Raw genomic sequence first — 27,395 nt, 5'->3', positions numbered from 1 at the left:
TTTATCTTCAGAGAGGAATTGAATACTGAGTGTTTTGGCAGAATTTAGCTGGAGAAAGAGCATTTCTTTTAACTGCTAAGCAGCCATATTTATAACAGACAAGTATGGTATGGTTCGGTGTATTGTTAAACTAACCTTCTAGGCCCAGGAAGCAGTAATTTTCTGATGTTCTTACATTTATTAGGCTTAAAATGAGAGTTGGTTGTTAATGTATTAAAGCAAATATTTCTCTTAAATAAGCTGGAGAATTTGCTGCATATAAACTTTTATAGTTTTACTATTATTACACAATGATTTGTGTAATACTTCACAAGTTATTTTAGACAAGAAGAGAGGAAATAAATTTTTTTAAATGTTTTTTTTTTCTTTTAATCAAAGAAACCTCTGTCACAAAATGTAAAGCTACCAAAACACACAGAAAATCACCTTAACATGTTACACAATTTTTATGAATATCTGTAAAAGACTTTTTTCAATGTCATAAAGTGTGTAGACTGAAAATGTTATTCTATTTTGAGTTACCACTTTTTTTGGAGGGGGAGAGGTAATTTACTATTTGCTGCATGATAGATAAGGAAAGAATACAGTTTCTATAAAGCTTCATTTGTAAACTTTGATTCTTAATAATGTTTATTGCTGGCAACTCAACTATTTTAATAATTACATTTCCAGTGGTTCAGTATAGGATCTCAAAAAATCTGTAAAATGGCCCCTTAATACTTCTGAAGTGTTATTCAGTTACTCAGAACCCCACATTAAGAGAAAATAGAGACATTTTACCATTCAAATGCTAAATAGGGTAAAAAATCTTTAAGAAATCTTTTTTTTTAATATGCTTGGGAAATTAAATTATGTCTGTGATTGCATAAATCTTTCCATACTTTTCCATACTCCATAGTTCATATTTATCCAGACCTTGAAATGTGGTCACATAGAGCCTATTAACCTAGCAATTATGGCTTATTTACTTTTATATCATTGTTTCTGTTGTTAACAGTGGAATTGAGAAAACCACCTTGTAAAGACACTCCCAGGTTTATTGAGGGCTGATTACAGCCCTTCTACGTCCATTACATGTGGATCGATTTTCCACCCTCCACATGAAGTCATTAAAATCTAATTCATAGTGACTTGTAGGTTTCAGTGAGGACAAATGTTTTAAAGGGCAATTTTCCGCTTGCCAATTGTTTCCAATTAATCTTTCACTCAATTATAAACACTTCATGGGGATTTAATCATTAACTGTTATCAGAAATATCTCTGAAAAGATAGAATGGTTAACATACAGTGAATCGGGTAGAACCATGTGCATCCTCTAAATATCATCACAATATCTTTAATTGGAATCTAGTATTAGTGACCAACAGAAAGTAGTGCTTAAATTAACTATAATAAATATATTATTAAAACTTTTAAACTATTCTTAGTTTGGTTGTGTGTCTCTATCAGCCTTTCATATCTCGAGGCAGGATTTGCTTCTAAAGCTTTTTTATATGTTTAGGTTTACCGCCTTGAATAAAGGTAAACCTTCACTCATATGTGGTTTAACAGATTTTTCTCCAGGATGACCTGCATTTTCTTTGTCTCTGCCAAAGGAAATAACCCCAACGGCATGGGGATCTACTGTATTACCATGGGTATGGTCTACTTACTGTAGTGTAATGCACAGTGTTATACATTATTTCCTCCCCCCATAGTGTTTTTAACATTGACTGAAAAATTCAGTTAGGATCTCATTTGATCAGAGGATCTTGTTCAACATGTTTTCTGTGTCTGCTTAGCATAGAAAGCTACAAAAAAGACCTTCTGGTGACCTACTTTTAAAAAAAGGTCTTCTTTTAGCCACTATTACGTAAAAGCCATGTCTTTAGCCCTGACCTGTCTGGTTTGTCCTCTGCTCTTGATGACGCCCTTTGACTGCTTAAGTTCACTAACAAAGGCCTCTAAAGCCTTTACAGGAAAGTTAAATTTATACAGTTTGAAATAAACAGCAGTTCTAGTCAATAGAATCTACAATATGTGACTTGAGTGGGAGTGAGAATGTGCTGTTATAGTACATTTTATTTAACAATGGCAGATTAAAACTTTTCAGACCTTAGTTCCAAAATAATTTTGCAGCAATCTATTGTTTTTTCCCAGCTTCACAGTTAATATTTTCTGTTGTTATATGACATAAACGTCCAATAAAACAAATAAATTTTTTTGCTTTAATTTGATGAAATTTGAAGAAATTCAAGATTTACAAATATATTTTAAAAGCAATGCAAAAATGAAATGCTTTTGGCCTTGACTGCTTGAAAATACTGTTAAATCCTGTTTCAGATTAGCTTATTGCTTTGGCCAACACTTATGTACGTAGGAACTCTGAATTATTAAAGAATTAATAAAATCTGAAAGAAAATGAACAGAAAACACAAAAGAAACCTATGGATGACAGCATTTGTAGAAACAAGCAAGGAACATTGAAAACCAGGGAGCTTATGTACCAATGAGGTCAGATTGTGAAGTAGCAAACATGTAAGAACAATAACCAGAACTAAAGGTTCCCGACCTGGACAGCAAGGTTAAGGAAGTGAGGAGATTAGACAAATGACAATGGGAAACATCAAATACCTAGGAGAGCAATAAACAGCAACAAAAGCAAACACAGAAAATGCAAAAATAACTCAAAACACAATATCTCAAACAGAGAAATTAAACCAAAGCACTGAAAAGTTTATTCATTAAAAGCAGTAATAAATTTGTCATACTTTATTATATCAATGGTTTTATGAACCAATTTGAAGTATTTCAACTACTAACAATTCTAGTTAAAAATTACAGGAGATCGAATAAATACTGCGATGGGAAAAACAAGAATGGATGCACAATATGTAGACAAACTCATTTTTAAAGACTGATGTCATCAAATAAAACACTTTTTTTTCTACTCCCTCAATTATTGAATCTTTCCCTTGCTCCATGATGTGTGGAACATAATTATACAACGAAACTACATCACCTGGTCTTTGCAGACTCTACCAGAGTGGAACATTACCTCAATCAATGTCAATTATCCCCCCGGTCTCCATTATTGCACCCACAGGAATGGGCAGAATTTTAATCCTCACTCTGTGACTACTTTATTTACGTGAGACGTAGGCCTTTTGTCATGATTAGAGACAGGAGTGAACATTTTGCCTAATGGTGTTCAACAAGTAGTGGGGGGCAGATACGGCGACCGAGGAGACACCTCTACCTATGTGTATATACAGTAGTATATGTACCCTGTGGATATAGTCTAAGTTAAAAACAAATGAGGCAAATATTTTCCCATCTTTTTATATAGACATTGCTTGTAAGCGCTGTATGATTTTGTAAATGGAGGACAAGAGAGTTAAATTGAAAGTAGCTCTAGCATTGCAAATGTTGCAATTTTACTACGTTCATCTTTTCTAACTTTTATTGCAGGGATCAGTATTCTGTGGATTGACTTTCTGATTGGGAAATTAATCAGAAAGATGCTTTTATCAACCCTCAGCTACAAAATGAATAACACCCAATCAGGAAACGCAGGTCTGAAATTAACAGTCTTTTAGAACATTTTTCAATCAAATTTAATTAAGTTTAGCTTTCATCAAATATAAATAATTAAGGCTGAAGACTTAAACAGAGATCTGTAATCACCATTTGCTGGCTCATTAGAAAGAAGGAGCTTTGAGTACCAACTACATTAATGTTCACAACCTGTTGCTCCAAGTTCGAAAAGGAATGAGATGATGAAACGGCAGTGCTGAATACAATTTAATTGTGTGGTGGCTCTCAAAAGTGTACGCACTGCTTTTAAAATGGCAGGTATCTCTGAAGTGAAATAGAAGGAAGCCATTCTGAATAATTTCAGAACTCTTTTAATCTTACAGTTTTTCTGCATGTATCAAATCAGAGCCAAAACCTGATTGGGTTTGTTTGCAAAAAAATCCAAATGTGTATTAAACTGTTTGCAGAAAAGTGCAGAGCTTTAAACACATCCTTTGTGGAAGCATTATATTCACCTTTGGCAGCTGATTTCCAATTTGGGCTATAGTCTAATCAACCTCCAAAACAACAACAAAAAAGTAGCTATAATATGCAAACTGAAATTAATTAAATGATTGTTGGAAAATGAGATTTTGTCCTAATTATAGGAAATCAATGTATGAAACCTTGGATATAAGACAAAAGTAAAATTAGCCATTCCCTGAAGATAAATGTTGAATTTATTGTCCAGCATGAAATTTTGAACCCACTGCTGGGTACTATAAGCTCAAGCAGAGAAAATTGTTTCCATGAATCTAAATTGATAAGGAAAATCTAATCATGTCTTCAGTTGTCTGTATTAAAGCTCTTTCACTTCATGGTCGGTTGATATGATCATCTTTATAGGATTTTCTTTACAAAAAAGAACCCAAAGATCCTCATAATGATCTAAGAGATTTCATTAAGGGATTAAAAGCAGATAACTTAGGCCTAAATAAATGATAAAACACCTTAAGTGGAACAAATAACAAAGCAACGGTCAGCTAATGTGTATTTTCTAACCTAGCAGAGTGTTGTACCTTTGAGAGTGGTAGAGGATGAAGATGTCCGGTGAGGGCCAACTTCACTGTGGTCTCCCAGATGTGAGGATCATGTAGCCCCCGCGCCGTCACCATGAACTGGACAGGTTCTGAGAGGTTTGCCACCTCCTGCTCTGTGTACACGCTCCCATCAGGCCTCACGCTGAAGTTGGGGTCGCTGCTGACAAAGCCCACCTCTCTGCTGCGTTGGCAATCCTCAAACTTCACTGCAGAGACAGACAGAAAACGGGAATGGAGGTACAAGATGAGAGAGCGGCAACGCAAGGAGATTTACTCCACAAGGTGTTTGCAAATCCTTGACACATCTGGCAGGCTTAAGATTAAACCGCATCCATCAAGACATATCTTGAAATATCTCATCCCTTCTGCTGTCACTTCAGATTCACTGCTTTGACTTCTTTGGCAAAATAACTGCTTATCTCCTCCTCAACACAGAGTGGAACCCAATACTTTTCCAAATAATTCCTTTTTTTCCAAACTAGATCCTTAGGTAAAAATAGTATTTCTACCTGCTCCCCAGGGAGAGAATGAGTAGATGGATTGAAGCATAGTAAGGTGAGTGACCAGACACTGCAGAATTCACATGTAGGTCTGGAAAGACATTCTGAGGATTCTGCTTCAGTGACCCAAAATAAAGGCGAGCTGTAAGGAATCTCACGTTTGCGTGCACACACACAAATTGCCATTTCTGTTACCAGATGTCCGGGTATAAAGGTGCTTTCTGTCTTTCCACCTCACATATCAATGATTGTCTAGGAAGCAGGCACAGACTGAGATGATGCAAAGTGGAGCTGCAGGCTTTTCAAAGCCAGCTTGCAGAAATAAGTCACTGTAGCATACAGAGCACCAGAGAAACCAACTGTCTTAGACAGAATTTTTTTTTATTCTGCTACAGGATTTAATCAAGTCTGCATAATTTTTTTACATGCTTCACAGCACGATGCAACATCAACGCTTGAAATGAACGATTGTGATTTTCAACATGTCTGATACAAAGAAAAAAAATAATAAAATGAAAACGCACACTCTGTTCCTTGTTTCATTCTACCCCCAAGAAATTTGGATGCATGGGCTGTGATGTTATCTGACGAACTCTGGCTACTGATAACAAGACAAATTGATTTCATAAATCACCCTGGGAACACATCGTCTGTTATGAGCTACGGTGTCGTGATTTCTCAAAAATCTGGCGTGAAGAATTCTGCACAGCAAGCTTTTTATCAAGCCATCTATTTAATTTATTGCTCAGCTTCCTGTCAAAAGCAGCTCCAAAACAACAGGCTAATAAAGCTGAAGATCTCAGCCAGAGCAGCTTAGCATCCTGCAAATGAGGCAGCTTATTTTCAGCCTCTGAGTAATTGCAGACGTAATGGCGACGGATGGTAAACAGTTCCAAGGATGTGTGCATCTATCTGTTTTAGCAAATATAAGCCATATTTTTTATTTAAAAGAAAGACACTCACACGCACTAAAGCAAAGAGCCTAATGTGTAAGTGTAGGCTGTTGTTTGTAATTATTGCTTAGCTTTTAGGATCATTCATCAGTGACTGGTCTTGAATAAAATGGAGGGGATTACTATCAGATATAAAAAACGCATGTAATAATGTGTAGGTCAAATGTTGGTCAAATTTTTGCTGCCAAAACAGACCCTGTCTATATCCATTAATGCATTTTTACTATTAGACTGATTATGGCAATATACATTTTTTTCTGCAGTGCATTCCGTTCCTGTGTGTTTCCCAGAGTAGCGACAGACCACCAGGGCCTCTTCCTTTATTGTGACGTGGTAGAGTTCTGGATCTGGCACTGGCACTGTTTATTCTGACACCTTTCAAAACCAGCACAAACTTCTTCTGCAATTTGAGAAATGGTAACTTGTTTGTTGAATTCAACGACAATGACCAGCATTTGCTCTGTGGTCTCAATGAGAGAATCATGACCACTGATTTATAACTGTTCCTGTTCCATCGGACAACTGAACACTTCAGAGAGAGAAGACATTAACACATTATATCCTGCCCACTAAAAGGCGCCCTGATTATCAGATGATGCAACATCCACTGTTTATGTTAGGACTGACTCTGGGATTGAACCCGGGACGTCGGCTTGGTAGGTTCTATAGTCCAGGTAGATGGTAAAGATTCAAGTGCAGAGATTTCCTTTTATTTTTTTCCCCAAAACTCAGTTGATTAAAAAAAATAATAATTCAGAAGATCCACAATAGAAGTCCTGGGGCATTTCAGAAATAACAAGTACAAAGGATCCAAAATGGAAAAAAAAAATGTTTGGCAACGCCAAATGTTTTTGAAAACCTAAGTAAGCGAGCATTAAAGTCCCAGAACGCAAAGTATCACAAGCACAAAAAGAACTCAGAGGAGGTCGCCAGAAATATGGATGCAAGAAAAAGACTCAGCGCCTAACAAACAAAAAATTAGAGCCCTTGAATACACAGACTAATTGCAAAATTGACAACAGGTGGCAGAGGAGGGAAACACAACGAGACACATGACATGACACATGACAGACACAAACTCACTACCAAAGCAAAAGCAAGATAGACAGGTGCCCAACAGCGGTCCCTTGTGGCCAGAATAGCCATAGAAACAAACAGTTTACAGTATTGACACAATTGTCAGTTCAATTCAGTTTATCTACACAGTTTTAATCCATAATACATCATCTGTGGGCACTTTACAAAGAGTATTTAGATGAGAATAAGTGCTTGAATAATCCAGAGATCAAATGTGATGGTACACATCTACTATGTAAGCGACTTCAATAAACTTGAATCTCAGAAACCTAATTTTTTTTGCTTAACCAGGTCTCTTGTGGTGAAGCTGGAGAGGAGAGGCTTAAGAAAATGAACATTGCTAAAGAACGTGCAGGAGAAAGTATTTTTCTTAACAGATAGCTGTATGATCCTTAGGGTTAATGCTTCAACCTGAAGCAACTTTTTTTTTTTTTTACTTTGATGATGCCAGCTGGCATTTGGCCACTCAAATGATCTATGAGGCACTAGCAATGCAAAATGCTCTTAGTGAAATGTATTTGCTTCTTAACAAGACCACTGAGCAGTTTTACCATTCAGAGCCTGCTGGTGTGAATCCACTAGGGACTGAGATTGTAACTCAGACTCTGTCTATATCGACTCAGGCTGGAGATATTTTCAAATGCCTCACTAAGAATAAAAACAGTACACAAAGCAGACTTTAATCAGGTTGTGGGATCTAAAAGCTGATACAGAAACCAAGAGTGTTTATGCGTATCAGTATGTTAGAACAAAAGAGACCTGTGAACACGGGGGAGGCAGAAAGTGTGGGGAACAACAAATAGTAAACAAATAAAGACACTAAATGCTGGCTGAAATCATTTTCATGACTAATAAAGCATTGCTTAAGATAAGATTTAGAGCCAGCTACAAAAAGTACATAAGCCCCCTGATCATATGCACTCAGAGTAAACTGATATTAACAATTCAGCCGCCGCTATACTGTAGAAGCATGAGTTTTGGAAGTTTAGCAACAGTTTACGAAGACCTTATGTCAACACAATGTAAGAAAAAAAAATGGTTAAACCTTAGGGAAACAATCCGTGCAGCTCACTAGGGATAACAGGGCATTTTAAAACTGTTTTAAGTCTGTCATTCTACAGACAGAAAAATAATCCACAGGCTGATATGTAAATCTGTCAGTCCTGATGTACAAGCATAGGTTAAGCAAAGTCAGAATACACCAAACTGTATCTTAGACACCACAGAGATTCAATTGTTGGCTGGAGATTCATCAGCCCAATTCTACCTTTTACTGAAACTATCTTGAAAGAAACACATTTTTCAGTTGTATTTTTAAGCAATAATTGGAGTTTACCGTGTTGAGATTTTATAACTATTTTCCCATGATTACACTTAGTTCTGCAGTTATTGTCCATTACAGCATGCAAACAGTTGTGTAATCTTAAATTAGTATCTATGTAAGTATGCAGCATCCCTTTAAACAAAATTGAAATTTCAGATGGTTAAATGAAAACTAGGCTTATGCTGTGTTCTCAGCTGACAGTACAGAGGAGTAAATCCATCCTTTTTACTCTGTCAAAACGATATATGTTCAAAACAGTCTTTTGACACTACAAGAAAGAAGTGCTAGAAGATTTTTATAATACTGGTTATAAATACATCATATAAAGAACATCACACACAAATATCAGGCTTTGATACCAGATAAGCAAAAATAAACACTTTTAATTATTCTAGCCTTTAGTAATACAAAATATTCAAAGGTATGTGTAATATTTATATTACACATACCATATCAATCATAGTTCCCCCTGCAGGTGGTGGGCCAGCTGTGGAATAGCCCCAAGTCATTCCTTACCAATGAAACCCAACCCCAGGATAAAGGATTTTCCTCTATTGATGCTTTTCCACATGATTTGTGGAAATGCCAGCAAAGCAAAAATTATGAAGGATCGTACATGTCATAAATCATGTCAGCACATCAAGCCACACATATGGCTTGTACAACTCCTCATAAAACAATAACTTTACTTTCACTTTATAGAATGTCTTCTAATGCCCAGCGGCTATGAAATTAAATTAATGTGCAAATTTACAAATTTATTCTGATATCCTTTGATTTAAAGAAACATTTTCCCAGTTGTCAAAATCACATTTCATAATTTAAAGATGGTTGCTAAAGGTGTCAAGTGTAAAACATTAAGCACTGATCAGAGATTAGTGAAACATGTCTGATCTTGAGCTTCTGTAATACTCTGATTTGAGCTAATCTCAATTTCGGTTGAAATTTTGATTTTAACGGCTTTCAATTTTTTTTAGGTACCTTGACTTTGGCATTATTTATCTATTTTAGGAGAAGTGTCAGCAGTCAGTGTAAAACTGGGTTATGGGGATTTAAGAGCAAAAACATTTAGGTTTACTGATACTTGATAATCCAGAAAAATTTAGGTATGAAACAACCAGCATTCCAGAAGTACAATACACCCAAATTTAAACTCTGTCTTGGCAGTCTAAATAAACGACATTTAATAAATAGCCTCCTACTTTATTAAATAAATACATAAAGAGTCAATTTCTAGCTTCAAACAGTTTGGTCAAGGCTGGTGAAGCTAAAAATCATCTGGTTTCATTTGGTTTGACCTGCATCCATAATTTAGTCAGACTTTCACAAATTTCTCTGCAGAAAAAACAAAAAAAACAACAACAACCACCTTTTACAAAGTGTAAGGCTCCTACAGCGGACTAGTAAGCTGTTAAGTGTATATGTTGACTACAGGGATAGGTTTTATGTCCCCTGTGATCTTGAACAAGACTGATCAATTACTGAAAATGGATGAAGAAATGCTAACTGTCATTTTTTGAGCTGTTTTTTTTTTTTTTAACCATGGTGGGATCTCTAAAGTAAAGTTTCAGCTTCTTTGTAGGAAAACAAGGAAAAGGAAAACCCTCAAAAACATCCAATATTTTAATCTAAAGTTTATCTTGAATAGCAGATAATTTTACATTGTATTATCACAAATTTAACTATAAGGGCAATCTGTCACTAGCCCCATAGTCAGAAACCAGAGAAGCTCTGACTTAACTGGTGTACAAGCTTGCTTTAATATTCAGCCTTTTAGTTTATATGAAACATTAAAACTGTCTCCATTGTATGGGTTACATTCAATACCAATTTAAATATGAACATATGCATCTTGGTATGATCAATTAGCAAAGGGCTCGATCTAATACATATTAAGAAGTATATCTAGAATTCCAAGGTATTTTCAAAACCTCTTCTGTTTTGTGTTAGAACGTAATGCATGCTGCCTCATTTCCATCAAATTCATGTCTGGAATCTTTTCATTCTAAAATGAAACAAAAACATGCTATTTTTCTTTGTCCCTGTCCCACTGGAAGCTTCTTTCAACACAAGTTTATTTATATTTTCTTTTGTGTGAGCATGTTTCCTCTATATTTTTCTGCACTCTGTTATCCACAGAGATGTTTGGCGGGCTGTTGAAGCCGATGTCATTCTGCTTGGCTGCTCTTCTCTGGACTTGTATGGCGCAGAAAATGCTGTCCAACAGAGCGGCTTGTACAGCTAAGACATGGCTAAAAACAGGGCAGGCATAGCAGAAACGACCATCAACCATGACGTTCTCCCTGTACAAGGATACACACACATAGACACACACACCGAAAACAGACAGTATGCATTATACAATTACTTATAGTATTTGTATTTTCATGCTTCCAGCTACAAAGCCCAAGAGGAAGCCAAACCTGTGGTTTTATGGGCACATTACATCTGCATAATGCAGATGGCAGGACACTCTGCACAACCTGCTTCATGCATCTACGCAGATCGACTCCCTTATCCCCTCAGTGGACCACAACATGTTTACCTGTCAGTTGTGAATTTCTCTGCTCTTTCCCTCATCCCTTTGCTCTATGCTTTGACATATCCTTTACTTTTCTCTGTCTCGTTGCCATTCAGCTTAAATCTCTTCTGATTCTCATCTACGGTAGCCTCCTTCCCGACATCAGGGGGACAGTTTATGTAATCAAAAAGTGTAGAGTAGCTTAGAACTCAGAACCATAGACATCAGTTACAGATGAGATGTTTGTTGGCACCATTGGTGCAGATACCAAAATTATTTCATATTTTGGCCGGAGTAACAGTTATAAAACAAATATATGTTTTGTTGCATGGTGTAATTTTTGTGGCACTGAACTGAGCACGTACTTACCAGAGCAGGGACAATGATGTGCAGTGTTTAAATTCACATACCCTCTGGTGTTGTCAAAGCGTGCGTTTGGCTTCATCTCTGCACTTACAACTTGAAACACTTTATATAAATGTATCACACCACCAGCCAATCAAAGACAGGGTTTTTCTTTTGTCCAATCAGATGAACCCTTGAAAAGACTTAGAATAGTACACCATAGCAGGGAATACAAAAACAAATAGCAGGAAGTTAAAAAACATTCTGACAAACTCTAATAAAATTAACTCCTAAATGTTCTATATTAATGTAGATTTTAATATTCTTAGTTAAACAATATAATTTTTTCATTTTCCTGAGCAACTAGCCTTGTCAGGGTTGGTGGATGTAGATGTGGACCCAAATGCAGGGATATTTGCGAAATCTAATGAAAAAGTAAAAATACAAAATCCATTGTCCAGGCCCGACTGTCCAAAAATAACTCAAGAACCAAACAAACTAAGAGACACTAAGGAGGAATAAAATAAATGAATGACGATGATCAAGCAAAGAGTAACTGAACTGGATGTGTATTAATGGGGTATTAATAAACAATGGGAGGACTAATTAGCAGATAAGGAGCAGGAGACAGAAGTAACAAGAAGGAGCTAAGTTTACTCCCCTGTCCTTTTTCTAAAGAAGCTGTTATTATTTAGAGATAACTTTTACATTGAAAAATTACACTGAAACTAATGATACTCTTCAGTGCATCATTATAGCAGTTTTAAAGCTAGTATCTGTTTTTGGGAGGAGGGTTCCAATATCAATATCTTAAATTTGTCCAAATTCGTGTATGTGCACCTGCCGAGAAACATTGAAACTTTGTTCAGTTTGCATTTTTAGCTTTGAGCAAAGGGGCATACGGGTTTTGAGCGAGTGTATGTGAGTGTAATTTTTTACATTGATATCAGTGCGCGCCCAGTGGGCAACTGTACACTCAAGTCAGTGGCACCAAAATTACGCCATATTATTGCAGCAGTATATTCTCTATCTAGAATCAAACCTTAAGTTAGATCATGCTTATTCATTTGTAACCATATTAATATACTAATCATCTCTAGTATATTATCTGGCTCGGAGCTCGTCTGCCTGGCTGTGTGTTTCCTGGACGGGGCCGCCTTTTACAGCTGCTTTTTGTGTCTCTGCTTCTGTCTCCTTGAACCCCAGTCAGCCTCAGCAGATGGCCGCTCACACCGAGCCTTGTTCTGCTGGAGGTTTCTTCCTGTTAAAAGGGAGTTTTTCCTCTCCACTGTCGCTACAAGCATGCTTAGTGTGAGGGATTGTATTTGAGCCAATGAGTCAATGCAATCAACTGGTTTTCCTTAGATAGAAAACTTTGTATAAATTTGACTGTACAATCTGGTTGAACTGTAAAGTGCCTTGAGATGACATGTGTTGTGAATTTGGCGCTATACAAATAAACTGAATTGAAAAATTTAATCTCTAGAGAAAAACACTCAATGTAAATTTTACTGCAAAAATTTGATAAGTGACATCTTCTAGAAATGTAGAATTGGTCATTCAGTTACCCCAAGGTAATAAATTAATATGAGGTGAAGCAAAGCTGTATTTTTTTTGTACAGTGATTCCATACTGGGGGTATGCGTACCCCTAATGGTCCATGATTGCATTGCAAGGGATAATTGAAAATATTTTATTTCTTAGGTACTAAAATAAAATAGTATGGGCTGGGATACAAAGCCTCAGTGCTGGTGAGCTGAGATATATGCTCTTTTTGTTATGTACACTCATATGCTTAACTTTCAAGGTATGCTTTCAATTTTGGGTGTATACATAGAGTATTCATAACGAGTCCAGAACTTATGTCCAACGACAGCCTAACTTATGCATAACGCACAGCAGGGTAATGCCCATGAAATGGCACAAGCCAGTGTCCCAAGGAGGGCAGCAATGCACTCGGAGGCGCCCGGGCTGGATTAAAATATTTATTTGATCGTGATATTGAGGGGGCTTGAACGCATGAAGGATCCATCCCACTCAGATTATTGCTTACCCGATGATGGTGAGGAAGTCTGGAGGAGGACTGACAGTTTCCCTGTCAGAACCCCCTTTTAAACCAAACCACTGCCAATGCACCATTATACAGTAACTGTGAGTTAGAAAAACAGTCAGCTGTCATCTGGAACACGTCAAATACGTTAAAATACATTGGAGATAAATTCTTGATAAGTTACGCATAAGTTAAGCGCAAGTTACTCATAGGTTTTGGATAAGCTAGATACCACCACTTATGAGTAACTTACACTTAACGTATGTCAACGATCAAATAACTTACCTCTAACTTATTGCCCACGTACGGTATGAGCATATGCTGACATTTGGTATGTTGACGTGTGCCAACCTGTTTCAGTGGCGTGCTTCAGCGTACATTAGCGTGCTCATAATTTATACTAAACTTTACATAACTTATCCAATGTATGCAAGCGTGTTTGCCTGATATTTTGTACAGGGGCTTAAGGGAAAATGCCCAAATTGGTACACAAGTCATAAAAGGTTAGGAAACACTGCTTTAGCCTGATGAGGACATATTCATTTTCCAACAAAGCTCTAAAGTTGACTGCTAGAAGAAAGAGGATCAGCAAGTCTACATAACAAACTTTGAGAAACCTTATCTGTTCTACTGACACACATTTTAACATTAAAATTTTTCCAAATGCTATTGGTACTTTATGTTAAAGGGTATCCTTATGCCAGATGGCATATAGATTGAACTGTTCAGCAAAACACTGCAGATCACATTCAATATTGAATGACAATGTGAAAACCCCATAATGTCTGCTGTTAAATATAAAGGAGGTCTGTAATATTGTGGACCGTTTTCTCTACCAAAGGTCCTGGGAAAAACATACACCTCAATGTGGGAATTTTCCCAGTGGAAAAAAAAAGTTAACGTAATTTAATGTTGGTAAAATTATGCTGCTGCACTAAAATATGAATATGCTGTAATTGTAATTAAAATGGGAGTTTAGTCAGGTTATTATATAAGTTACATTGTTTTAGTGAAATGTCCTAAGATGCAACCAAATGCTCAAATATTTTTAAATATTATTATTATAAGTTATTCACTTATTTGCTTTTTGCATGACAAACATATCTGTGAGTTTTATAAGGCTCGAAATCATATCATGAACCTGCGATATTCATGGTAGCCTCCCATTTAGAGCAATGTGATTCATACAACACTGCAAATCTGATAGTTTAGATGGGTGGGAGGATAACTTTAAGTATAAAATCTGAATAGAAATGTGAGAATCAGGTATGAATAATGCTTTGTAACAGGGTCCAAACTGAGCATATGGTGCCTCCCTTTGTTGAGCTGCTGTTCATTGCAGTTGTGGCGCAGTGCTAAGTAAACACTCCCTCTGGTATGCCATCTCAAACATGAAGCCAAAAGGAGAATCTACGCCACCCACTCAGTTTGAAAATAACAGTATTTTTTCCAAGGCTGATACTTCTACAGTCAGGAGCATAGGTCCCACTGATGAGTAAACTTAAAACTGTTGGGTGGACAGAGAGAAAGTTTTGAAAAAATAACAATTTATGAGTGCCAAATAAAATATCTTTTAAGGTAAAGTTTTGGACAGCCAGTCTACTGTGTCATTTTCAACAGAAATGACACATTAGACTTGGTTTTAAAACCAATTTAAAATTTGTTTAACATAAGAACAATCAACATATTTGACATAGACTTAGACAAACTTTATTGTCATTTTGTAGACACAGTGTATACAAAAAAAATGAATTTACTTACAGCTTCCAACAGTGAAATGAACCATTTAAAGTGCAGCAGTGGTCATCATATAAACAGTATAGGAGAAAGGTAACCAAATAAGAAAAAAAAAAAAAATAATAATAATAATGGCGCAACAGAAAGTTTGATTACCAAGTTTGAAAAAGTCCAGTCCAGTTTTTTTTTTTTTACTTTTTTGGAATGACTACGACCTGGATGACGAGAGTCTTCAACATCAATATGGAAAGTACTGTGCAGTGCAAATAAATATGGTTAAAAATGCAGTGCATGGAGTTTTTTCTTATTTAATAGGATTATAAAATTATTTTTCTGCTACAATAATGTTGCAAGTGATGAAGAGTCCAGTTTATAGTTTAACAGTTCAACAGTCTGATGACAGCGGGGAAAAAGCTGTTGTAGAACCTGCTGGACCTGTTGTGGATGCTGTGAAGCCTCTTCCCAGAGGGCAGCAGCGAGAACAGTCCACAGTCGGGTTGAGAGGCAGTGTTAATTTCGTCAACCAGGACAACGATGAAAATATTTCGCTTACGCCCCTTTTTCCCGTGATGATGATGGGACGACACACAAAAATTGTTTTCAGAAAATAAAAATATGACGAGAATAAAAAAATTTATTTCGTTAACGAGACTAAGAGCACACAAAATTTACAAGCCATGGACAAATGGACATTAAAAAATGTAATTGTTTATAATTAATTTGTAATTGTTAATATAAGTGTTTCTTGAACTTCATACAAGATTACACATTGTTGCCCTGTCCCTACATGGCGCCTGTCCCACAGTGCCTCGTGCCGCTCAATCAGTAGTAGCAGAGGGCCTATACTCCTAGAATCACTGGTAGTAGTTAACCTTGGCTAGCCCAACTTCGCAGTCATTGCGTGGGGCTCTGATACCGGTGCACGGTCTGTTGGAGGAGCTGGGAGAAAACAACGCCTGGATGTATGAAGCCATTCTGTTTACAAAGCGAAGGACAACAAAACAACCTGCATGATAATGATTGATCATGCCGGTGGTGGCCAAGATATGGAGACACCAGAGAAAGTATGCCACCAAAGAGTCTGCGACTTCAATATGGCAGGGAAGAACACAACGAATCTCAAGTGACATCTGAGTTGCCAACATGCTGCCATATGAAAGAAGGTAAGAAACGGGTGGGCCTGTCGGTACTCAAAAGCTATTTAACAGGCCCTAGTAGTAGTACCGCCTGTATTCTTGCCATCTACTACTAGCCATTATTTAGCTAACAAGCTCTGACAGCGTCACGCTGGGGGTGTTATTTGTCGCCCATATCATAACAATTGGAGAGAGATGCATTTACGCACAGAAGCTTTTGGAAACATTGGTCATGACTGATCAATATATTTAATTTCTTGTTTTTCCAACAACGATGGTGATCAGCACTCAACATTAACATGATCAGAAGTGTGTCACAATCATAACAGTTAGAGTAGTGTGTTCGGATAAAGGGATAATGACAAATACATGTCTGCCTGTGTTGTGTAGATCAGAATACTTTGGTGAGTAAAATATGGTAGTAGATCCGCCAGACCAGAGCTAGCTACTATGAGAGTGGCAAATACTGACCGAAAAGTAGTCGAACTTAGATGCACGTGGTGTTGAAATTGATTGGGTATAGTAGTAAAGCCAGTCATGATCAACCTACCGGTAACTAGCTTGTGGGTGTGTGTTTGTGTGTATGCACGGGCGCGCATGCATGTGGATGTGTGTGTGTGAGCCTTCCTGTGCCTGTATCTGTCTGGTTCTCTGTCATAGCAGAAATATGTTCTACTTATACACTGGATATTCATTGTTTAAAATCATTCCTCCCAAGTAGATACCTGACACAGTGACACCACTGCCAAATCAGATATTTGGAAAGGACAGAAAGGCTGTTGCAAAGAGCACCAAAAGACACCAAAAGAGCAGAAAGCCCTGAAGAACTTAATGGCAATTGGATAGGGCATTCAGGCCTGCCTGCAAGGACCATTGAGAATGAAGACTTTGTGGATATGATGAAACAAGCCAACAAAAGGTTCACTGTGTACATTGTGATATATGTTCAAAGATAATCAGTGTGTGAAGTTTTATTCTGTACAGTGTGATATATTTATAAAAGGGAGTCAGTGTGTGGAGAAGTTCTAATCTGTACAGTGTTGACTAAAATTACTAAAATGACTAAAATTCGACTAAGACTAAAATTGATTTTCCTCATTTAGACTAAGACAAAAAGTGGGAAGGTAAGGACTAAATATGACTAAGACTAAAATTGATTTTCATCATTGTGACTAAGACTAAACTAAAAAAGCTGACGAAATTAACAGTGGTGACAGACTTCACTAATGAAGTTATCGGCTCAGGACAATATATTTCTTGGGGGCTATGTATTATTTTCCTCTAAATACACTACTTAGTCTAAGTCTGTCTGATAACACAATACCCCCCCCATAAAAGTAAAAATGTGAAAAAAGACAGAATCTAAAATGCAACTTCAGTCTCACTATGATGGATTTTGAAATGTTCCCCTTTTTAGCAAACTATAAACAAAGTATGCTTGAAAAGATCAACCAACCTCATGACAAAACTCAGCAACCAATGCCATTTCATTTGCATCCATTTGTAAAGTTCTTTCCACCTACTAAAAGTGGGATAGAACAAAAGTCTATATTCTCTAGTTAACCATGCTGGAATGGCAGCAAAACAGGCAGGACTGGCAAGCATAGATGTGAAATCTATTTTCTGATGTGGTGCTTTATCTTCATAAAGTGCCTCAAAATGTGGGAATGTAGTCAATCTTGATGCATTCCATGGAGTAGATTTGATTCGTATCCCTTGAAAACAGTTTTGAAATCCAGCCCACTGTATTCCCATTGGAATGCCTATAACTAATTCAATTTACGTGTGGATGTTCTTTTTAAACACTGCAGGTACAATGCGAGTTCCCTGCAAAGCTTCTCTTTCTTGCAGTTGGAAATGAATTTCCAGCCTTCGCAGTTCTCTGTTTCAACAAAGGCCCACACACTTTCTTGTGACAGATCGCTCCCACAAAAAGAAACCACTACCACTTGTGTGTGTGTGTGTGTGTGTGTGTGTACCGTTGTTGTCTCATGTGTGCACAAAGGCAAGAGTAGGAGAGATAAAGACAGAGTGAAGGAGAAGAGGGACATCGAAGTGGGAGAGTGTGACATGAGCTCTTTGCATAGATGATTATTACAGCTGGTGCATAAGTGGATATTGGTGTCAACGTCTCTTATTTGTGTGTGTGTGCGGGCTGAGAAAGTGCTGTCAGCCTGCGTTTGTGTCTGTGCTCATGTTTCATGTTTTAAACACCTCATTCTTGTTATCTGGGACTGCTCGTCTTACAGGGCAGAAGAAAAACCTTGTCATATCACAGGGTACGGAGTACATCTGTTGGGCCAACACATGCACATCCTTTCAAAGCTGGTCTTATCACACCTAACCTCCTTCCACACCTCTGAAGGCGTGGATGTTAAAGGAAAGAAAGGCCCACAGGAACGAACCCACACTGCAATGGAAGTGTTCATACATCTTGGAAGAAGTTTACATTTTGTCAAAGTAAAGCTAGAAACTTCCCAGTTTGAATATGATTTTATGTTGCCGATTACCATGCCTTTTTTGTGAAGCTGAGGAACAATGATTCATGGTTCAAAACATTTTGTACCCTGAAAAACATTTTATATAACCTGAAAGTTGTGACATGCATTTGTATTAAGACCCCTACTTCAGTACTTTGTGGAACCACTTTTTGTGTCGGTCACTGCTGGAAGCATCTTGGATTTTATTTCTACAAGCCTTTCATACCTTAGAAATTCTCTGTTGCAAGTTTGGTCAGATGGGATTCATATGGTCTATGGGTCCACTTTAAAGTGTTTTCACTCAATGTGAATTAAAATGAGGTTTGCAGTTTGACTGGGCCGATCTAAAACTAGAATATGCACTCATCGAAAGCAAAGTCAACTCTCACATGCATCTCTTCTCCAAGACCTGAATGAGTTGACTGGCTCATTATAAGGTCTCCACAGAGTGGATGGCTGATAGCTGATGAGGGCATTCAACCATTTCTGTGGTAAAAGAGCAGGGATGCATCTGAAAGGTGCAGGATAGTGTTTATTCATGACTAAACTTGAGCACCTCAGATCTAGACTATTCCATTGCAGTTCTGGCTGTATGCCTAGGCTTTCTGTACTGCTGAGTGGTGAACCTCTTTGCCCACTCAATGTCTTTTTTAGCATCTAACAACTTTTCATTAATTCTGACCATGTTGAAACCAATATGAGCCATTTTTAGATGTTACAAAGATAAAACTGTAACAACTTTCCAAGAGAACAATTTAGTTTTTCACCCAATAGCTTATTAGAAATGTGTTATTCTATTGATTAGCAATATTAAATTATATATGAAAAATGTAAATACAGCTATTATTGCAATAATCAACTGGATTCTAATGGTTAATTATAATGTGTGGGATGAAAAACCAAAGACAAAAATTCCTCATTTTTTGTGCACATAGACTGGGTCATAAGAGTTTTTTCTGATTTTCTTTTGTACCAAATCTTTCTTTTCTTCTTTAATGTGTGTGTATATGTGTATATATATATATATATATATATATATATATATATATATATATATATATATATATATATATATATATATATATATATATATATATATATATTTTTATACTTTGTATTCTTCTTCTTCTTTTTTCCTACTGTACTGTGATGCAACGCTGCAATTTCCCCACTGTGGGACAAATAAAAGATTATCTTATCTTATCTTATCTTTATTTAGAGTTTAGAGAAGTTTTCTACTGAGATAAAAATTATTTAGTGCATTTGGCAGTTTGGTCAAGCTAATGTATTAAGGCAATTTTCTTACAGGATAGTGCTATTGGTGAACCTTTAATATATCATTTGCTCAGAAATATCTATTGATCCATCCATTTTCTGTCACGCTTATCCCAAGCAGAGTCTAAGTGCGAGAGGAGGGTCACACCCTGGGCAACACAGAGACAAACAGGACAGACAACCATTCATGTACACACTCACACCTATGGAGAATTTTTTGTACTGTGGGAGGAAGCCGAAGTACCCGGAGAGAATCCACCCATCCTCAGGGAGAATATGTAAACTCCATGCAGAAAGACCCTTGGCCGGGAATCGAACCCGGAACTTTCTTGCTGCAATGCTACCCACTGCGTTACTGAGCAGCCCCGCTCAGAGATATAATTTTTTACAATTAAAAATTGCAATTTTTTTTAATGCTGTATTATTGTTGTTTATTTGAATGGCATTGTTTGCTACTATATCGACCAGCTTCATTGCCCTCACAGGTGAAAAATATCACCACAACACGTTGCTACCAATACCATGTCACATGAACGCAGAATTTCACCTTTGTCTATGAAAATTTTTACATTTCTTCTTGTAAGCTTCCATGAAGGGCCATAGTGTGAAGATTGTGTCTAGTAGTTTTTGTACCATCAGGGTTTTTCACCTGCTGTAAATCTCTGCTGCCTCTCTGGAGTTAACATGGGTCTTCCAACTGGATTATTTTTGACTATTTCTTTGCTTGCTTTCTTTGTCTAGTAACATAAACTTTAGCAACACTTCAGCAATTGGAACAAACTTTATTAACAGAAGACTACAAGGTAAAATGCATTGATAAACAGGCTGTTTAGCAATTACATGTTACAATTACTGTGTGCAATACTTGTTGGTCTGATAAATAAAAGCACAATAAAATGCTTTATGGTTTGTAAAGAAAATGTACAAATTGTTAAATACCTACTGTTAACGAGTAAGAACACATTTGGAAAACAGTATACCGATTTAAGAAATCTGTCACTTAAACAGACACATCCAGGGGTGTTAACCTACATGCAAATTGATTTGGTATCCTTTCCAGATTTTCCCTAGCCTGACGTAGTCCGACTCAATTCTAGTCAGAATATGAGTCTGATACTGCTCCATAGAGCTGTGATTATGGGGCGTGTTTTGAACGAACCAGGAAAAAAAATGCCTCTGCACTCAATTGGATAGACCTACAACCAATAAGAGCAACGGAGTGCGTGACGTATCTTAAGCGAGGCATAGTTGTTGTCCACAAAAATCAAAGCGTGCAGTTTCAAGCCTAGAATAAGAAGATGAGCCTTGATCGCGTTTCTCTGTTCCTCTTTTAAAATTAATTTGCTGTCGATATCTACTCACCCAAACTCTCCAGCGGCAGCCATTATTGTTGTCACCCAAGCGCGCATTGGTCACGTGGTTGATAACGTTACTCTTGATCATCTGTCCATCATCGTATAAAGCCCGCCCTGACAATTTGATTGGATCGCCTGACAGTGGGCTTTAATACTCGCGCTACTATGGAGCAGAGCCAGACCGAACTTCCCCGAACTCAAACCTTGTGGGCGGGACTAAGTTCGGACTGGCACCCAGGCTAGATTTTCCCTGTATGTCAGTCTGAATCGTGCCATGTTAAAAGCGCTGCTCTATTGGCTGTCTTGTGAGTCCTCGCAGGGGATCTTTGGAACAAACGTTTGGGTTTTACACATCCATGGCCCTCCTTCTTATCTCTGCATTAGTCTCCTCTAAGGGGGAGCAGGAATGAGGCGGCTTGAGGAATGAGTAAAGGGGGGAAAAGGCAAGATAAAGAGGGAGAGCCAGAGCAAAGCAGAGCGGATGCAATTAAAAGAGTGGGTCACAGATCGCAGTGCCAGGCGTCAGTGTGATTAATACTCCACCACTAAGCCCAGGAGCTTTTCTTCACTGTGTGGATGTGTGGATATACACTGCATGTGTGTTTGTGGGGGTTTGTTTTGTGGTTTTGTTAACTGTTGAATGTGTCACAGCTAGTGGGCAACTGTGCATCAGATTTAAGTCAGCATAGTCTCACATAAGTGTCTCAGAATGATAACCTTGAATAAATATAAATGTATTTATGATGTTCAGATATTTGAAAAATATTTTTTAACACTAATATAAAACGTAATCTCTTTGAAGCTTTATCAACTTTCAACATGTTATAAGCTATCTCATTATTTTGATTTTAATACAAATGTTACTTTTTGTTTTGTTTGTTGTTTTTACTGTTACTGTTTTTACTGTTATCTTTTATCACGATTTCCTTCTTTCGTTGCTATAATATTACAAATTATAAGAGAAAAAACTCAAAAGAATTACTAAAATTAAGAAGACATCATATTTCTCCTAGCATCCCTTCTGTTTTCCTTCTTTTACCTTCTCTACCAGAGTAAATAATAACGGACCAGTGCATCTATGTTCCTTTTGTGTGTCTGCTTCTCTCTCCTTGAACTCCCAATCAGTCTTGGCGGGAGGCTTTTTAATCTTGTTAGAGTAAGTTTTTCCTCTCCACTACCGCTACATGCCTGCTCAGTGTGAAGGATTGCCTTAGAGTCAAGGACAAAATGCAAGTGAATACTGTTGCACATGCTCATCCAGGAAGACTGAATCCTGCAAAGTCAGTGACTTGATGAAATCAGCTGGGCTTCTTTTTGATAAAAAACTTTTAGCGACTGCATGATTACATTCAGTGGTCTCTGGCTTGAGAAGAGGTTTTGTGAATTGATGCTTTAAATTAATTAAATTGAATTGAATAAATAAACTGAAGCAACATTATTGAATAAACATCCGCAAAATTTATTAGGTTACAGATGTTTACTGCAAAGAATATTGTATTACCATGTAACAAGCCTGCATTCTATCAGCTGCTTAGGTTTACCTTACAAATAGGTTAAGTGAATTTAAATTCCAAAATCTCTAAGTGATATTGAAAATTAAATATTGCTTTTTGAGTGCAAGGGAATGCACCTTTCTCAGTGGTTAGACATTTTTTTTTATGCATCACTCTGTTGAAGACAAGGTAAAAATTTAAGTGGCATTTTCTTAATACAGCTGATAAGTAACTGTTGATAAGTATTAACTTTGATAAGTATGTCTAGTTTGATTTTGGATCTTAAAAAGCTATATAAAAACACCTATGGTTTGTATAGGACAAAATTACTTATACAAAGTAGCTTACAAAGGAGACCTGAGTGTGGAAAATAGAAACTGAAAATTACTTAGCATTAAACTAAGGTGTCTACATCACTTATTGTAGTGAAGAAAAGCTAAAGGAAACAGACTCTTTTACCCTTCTTTAAGCAAGCTAACAGACCATGGGCAGCAACAGGTGGAGGAAGGGAGGCTGCGGTTTAATTGGTTATTAGGGGTGCTAGGACAAAGGAAATTTACAAGAACCAAAGTGCAGAACTACCAGCAAGCTGAAGCGGACTATCCCATCCCCACCTCACATTCACCAATCAAAAGGTTAAGTCTAGATGAGACAAGAAAAAGCTGCAACAATTTCCAAACCAGGGCTGTATAAGCAGAATAGTAGAACACAGCCGAATCAAATTGTTCATCCAGCCATGGGAGAAAATGAAAAAACAAAACAAAAATATGAAGAATATCTATTATCCAATATGTTGTGACAAAACTTTCTCTTGTATTTCTGCAGTAACTCCAGCAGTTTTAAAAATGTAATTCCAAATTGCAAAAATAAAAGCATATTTTCTAATTACTTTATACCAATATCATCCTAAAAGACACCATGAAATAATTTGGATTTATAGAGCCTGTAAACCTTGAGAAGCATCAACTCCCCTTGAGATTTTTCTACATGACTTTTAGCTGATCTTCTCATCATCACTCACCCACTAATTTCAGATATGACCTTGTCAGAGAAATCTCACTTCAACTCTTTGAATAAAACTTCCATCAAGGTGGTAAATAACACTTTGTACATAACCACCAACCCCACTGTCGAGCTACTGGCCTTTCCCAGAGAGCTATGGTAATGAGGAATGTTTCGTTTTTCAACCGCAATGAGCTGCACAAACATACAAACTGAATCTTTCTTTCATTCCTTTCATCTGGCTCCCACTCACCAGACCTAGGCTTCAAGGCTTCCCTTTCGATTTGAGCGCAAGAAGAGAAAGAGCCACGCTCTATCACAGCAATATCGCTTTTAAGGAGGTGAAGCAAGGAAAGCGCCGCGAGGCTACATAGTGTCTGTTATCTTCTGGTACAATATAATAATTTCACATAGCCTTAAGTGAGGCAGAGGGACCTCAACTGAGCCGAGTGACAAAGAAGAAAAGTGTGAGCAAACTGTGGGCAAGGATCAGGAGGTAGACGAGGCTTCTGGGAAATATACAGGACTGTCACTCAAGCATGTAACAGCTATAATAAAAACATGTTTTCCTCAGATAAAGGTGTTTTTTCAGTTTATAAAAACTATATAAGACAGCATCCGGCCTGCTTTCAGAGTTCATGAGTGGATTACCTTTTAACTGGTTATTTTTAGCTGGATGTGTTTACCCTGGAGACCGGCTTTAATAAACACTACAAGGACTGGAAAACATGCTCTTTTCCTCCGACCAACCTCAAGCACAGCCAGCCTCACCCAGATCCGGAGAGAAACCAAAGACTCACTCAGAGGGTAATCAGCTTTTAATTTTCTCCCCATCCTTTTTTTATGTTCTCCTGTTTCATCTCCCCTACTCTCCCTCCCAGAGCTCTCGCTCTCCATCACCCTCATCCGCTCGCTGAGCCGTTGGGTTTGAATTTTTTTTCTCTGATTTCCTCTATTTTTCCTCTCTTCTCCTCACTCTCCCTGTCTTATTAGCATAAAAGTGTTTGCATCGCTCCCTGGTGATTGTTTAGCTACTGTGTTCAGCAACTTGATTTGATTCCTTGCAATTGCTCCAAATTAGCATTACAAATGCATGCTTACGTAGAACAGAAATATCAGTTAGGCTCGACAAAGTTGTTTAAGAGAAGAAAGTGAGCAATTTGTGCTACTAATGACGGACCTTATTCTGCAGCATGATCTTACCCAATCTTAACATACATGATAAATTGAATTACATTTTAAAGATTTTTTGTGACAGAAAATATATGATCAAAACACCTTTAGCATCTCTTTTTTTCTCACTATCCTCTGTTCTCCAGCACAGATCATGTCTTTTAAAGCCACAAATTACACTTAAGATGTATCTGCTTCATTATCCAACTCTCTCATCCTTCTCCCTCTAATCCTGTCTTCAATTCAAAGCCCCCCAGGGTCAGACGATAGGCCCTGGCCCCCTATTAGTCTCCACAGCCAGGCTGGTAACAAAACGCAACCCAATTTTCCTCATGAAGGAATTCAGGCTCAGTCAGAAGTTAGATACACCAAGTACCATTTCATACACATAATTGTGTATGACTACATTTTTTCTATTGCAGCAGATCCCTTTACATCCTTTTGATTTAAGCAGCTAGACAGTGATAATAGTAATAGTAAAATAACTCTTTCTTCTTATGTGAAAACTGTCAAAATGTTGAGACTCATACTATCTCTTCATGCAATTAAACAGCACCCATACATATGGGCTGTCTTAGCTGCAGTCATCTAAAAAACAAATCCTAGGAGGCAAAGTGGTAGTCACAAGAATGAAGTACATGGAGGTGAGCCTGGTGTTAATTTTATCACTGGGAAGATATTTGTTGGCTACTAAGCCAGAACAGAAGTCAGTCTCTGGTGCCTTAGTTCTTTTTTTTTTCTTTTCTTTTTTTTTATTTCTTTTTTTAACAGTGTCCTGTCTGGCAATATGGCAATAAGAATAATTGTCTTGATGCCAAAAAGAGCCCAACAGATTTTACTTTAACTAGTGGAGCAGTAGGGTAATCTATAGTTTTCCGCTTGTTTTATGCATATTAATTGCTTTATTATAATTATACAGGGAGTTTTACAGATTATATGGACACTGCAATGTAAGTAGAACAGGAAAGGAAAAACAGAAAAAAGAAGAAAAGATGAAAGAAAGAGGAGACAAAAGGGAGACAATGACAAAACATCCTCAGTCTGCTTCATCACCTGCAAAGAGACGCAAAAAGAACAGCACAACCAACGGACATGTTACAAGACATACATACAACAAAGTAACACCCAGTTACCTCAGTTCTAAAGGTATGACAGAAAACTAAAATAGAAAACCAGTGGACCCATCAGTCATAAATTTGGACAACCTGCTTCCCCCCCATAGTCCTAGCCACAACTTTTAAGTGTCTCTAACATACAAGACTGTAGCTTAGATCATGTCTGGCTTCTGACCTCTCCACCACAGCTCACCAACATAATGCTTGCTGATGTCATAATTGAGCTATAAGTGTCAAAACTGGACTGATTAAACGTGGACTTCAACGCTATCTATCTATTCAACGCGAGCTGCCTCTCTCGTTTAGGTGCTACCGATTTCATGCCCTTTATGCCACTTCTGAAGGTTGAACAAGTCTGAGACCTAAAACGCAGATCTGTACTACTTAGACATTATCTCAAAAATAGATTACTGCCCTGTGCAGATTAGCTGTTAAAAGAGGCACTTTGAATTAACTTACAGACGGTATCATCCCGCTCTGCCTCACTTCAACCCTCCCTGATCGGAAAAAAGTGGGCGTTTGATTACAGTGCAGGCAGTTAAGGTAGGTGCTTCATGGAATGAGCCTTCTTATATAATTATTCTCCAACTACTAGTTTTTAGCAGAAGTCGTGAGGATTAGCAAGAGTTGAATAAATCAAGAAAAAAACACCTTGTTGTACATGAAAATGATAAAGGCATAGCTTTATAACCTAATTAAATGCTCAAAAAAGTTGACCTAGTATCAGAAACTTTAACCTAAAACCTATTGTTAGAAAAAATCCAAAGAACTATATTTCATTTGAATCTACAAGCTGAACAGAACAAATGCAGATTAGGCCAGGTGATTATCTCTTCTGCTTTATATTTCTCATTTCATGCAGTTCTCCTTCTCTGTCACCAACTTCTTTGTGTCTTTCATGAGCAACTTGCATGTCTTCAAACTGGGAAACACATCTAAGCACAGAGGTTTATGTTCAGAAATCACTAAAATAAATTAGCCAAATGAGTAATAACAAGCTCTCAAAAGACAAACTAAGATTGCCAGCTTGTTTTAAAATGTCTAATTATGGATTTACCCTTGTTGACTTTGCAGGCAGCACTTAAGTAGAAGATTTTTTTCTAATCATTCTGTTGTGATTATCTCTCTCTAACTCGTGTGGCATTTGTCTCATACCACTTTTTGTTTGTCTGTTTATTAATAAGGGGTTGTTTTATTTTGGACTTCCACAGTCATCTTTGATAAACAAAGATGAATGTTTGATAAAATAAATCAAGGATGTCAG

General features: G+C 37.3%; 1 protein-coding gene across 2 annotated transcripts in view; it reads right to left on the bottom strand.

Annotated features, from left to right (window-relative positions):
- The window catches only part of cdh4 (cadherin 4, type 1, R-cadherin (retinal)), a 366,212-nt gene that overhangs the window by 141,986 nt on the left and 196,831 nt on the right, over positions 1-27,395 (bottom strand). For both annotated transcript variants that reach the window (XM_038295142.1, XM_038295152.1), the window contains exon 4: positions 4,575-4,801. In XM_038295142.1, coding sequence (XP_038151070.1) covers positions 4,575-4,801 — 227 coding nt within the window. The remainder of the gene's footprint in view (positions 1-4,574; positions 4,802-27,395) is intronic.

The sequence above is a fragment of the Cyprinodon tularosa genome, unplaced genomic scaffold (genome assembly GCF_016077235.1).
Source record: "Cyprinodon tularosa strain WSP-4 unplaced genomic scaffold, ASM1607723v1 ctg11, whole genome shotgun sequence".
NCBI classification, from domain to species: domain Eukaryota; kingdom Metazoa; phylum Chordata; class Actinopteri; order Cyprinodontiformes; family Cyprinodontidae; genus Cyprinodon; species Cyprinodon tularosa.
Note: the sequence above shows the minus strand (reverse complement) of the source record. Positions and strands in the feature narration are given on the sequence as shown.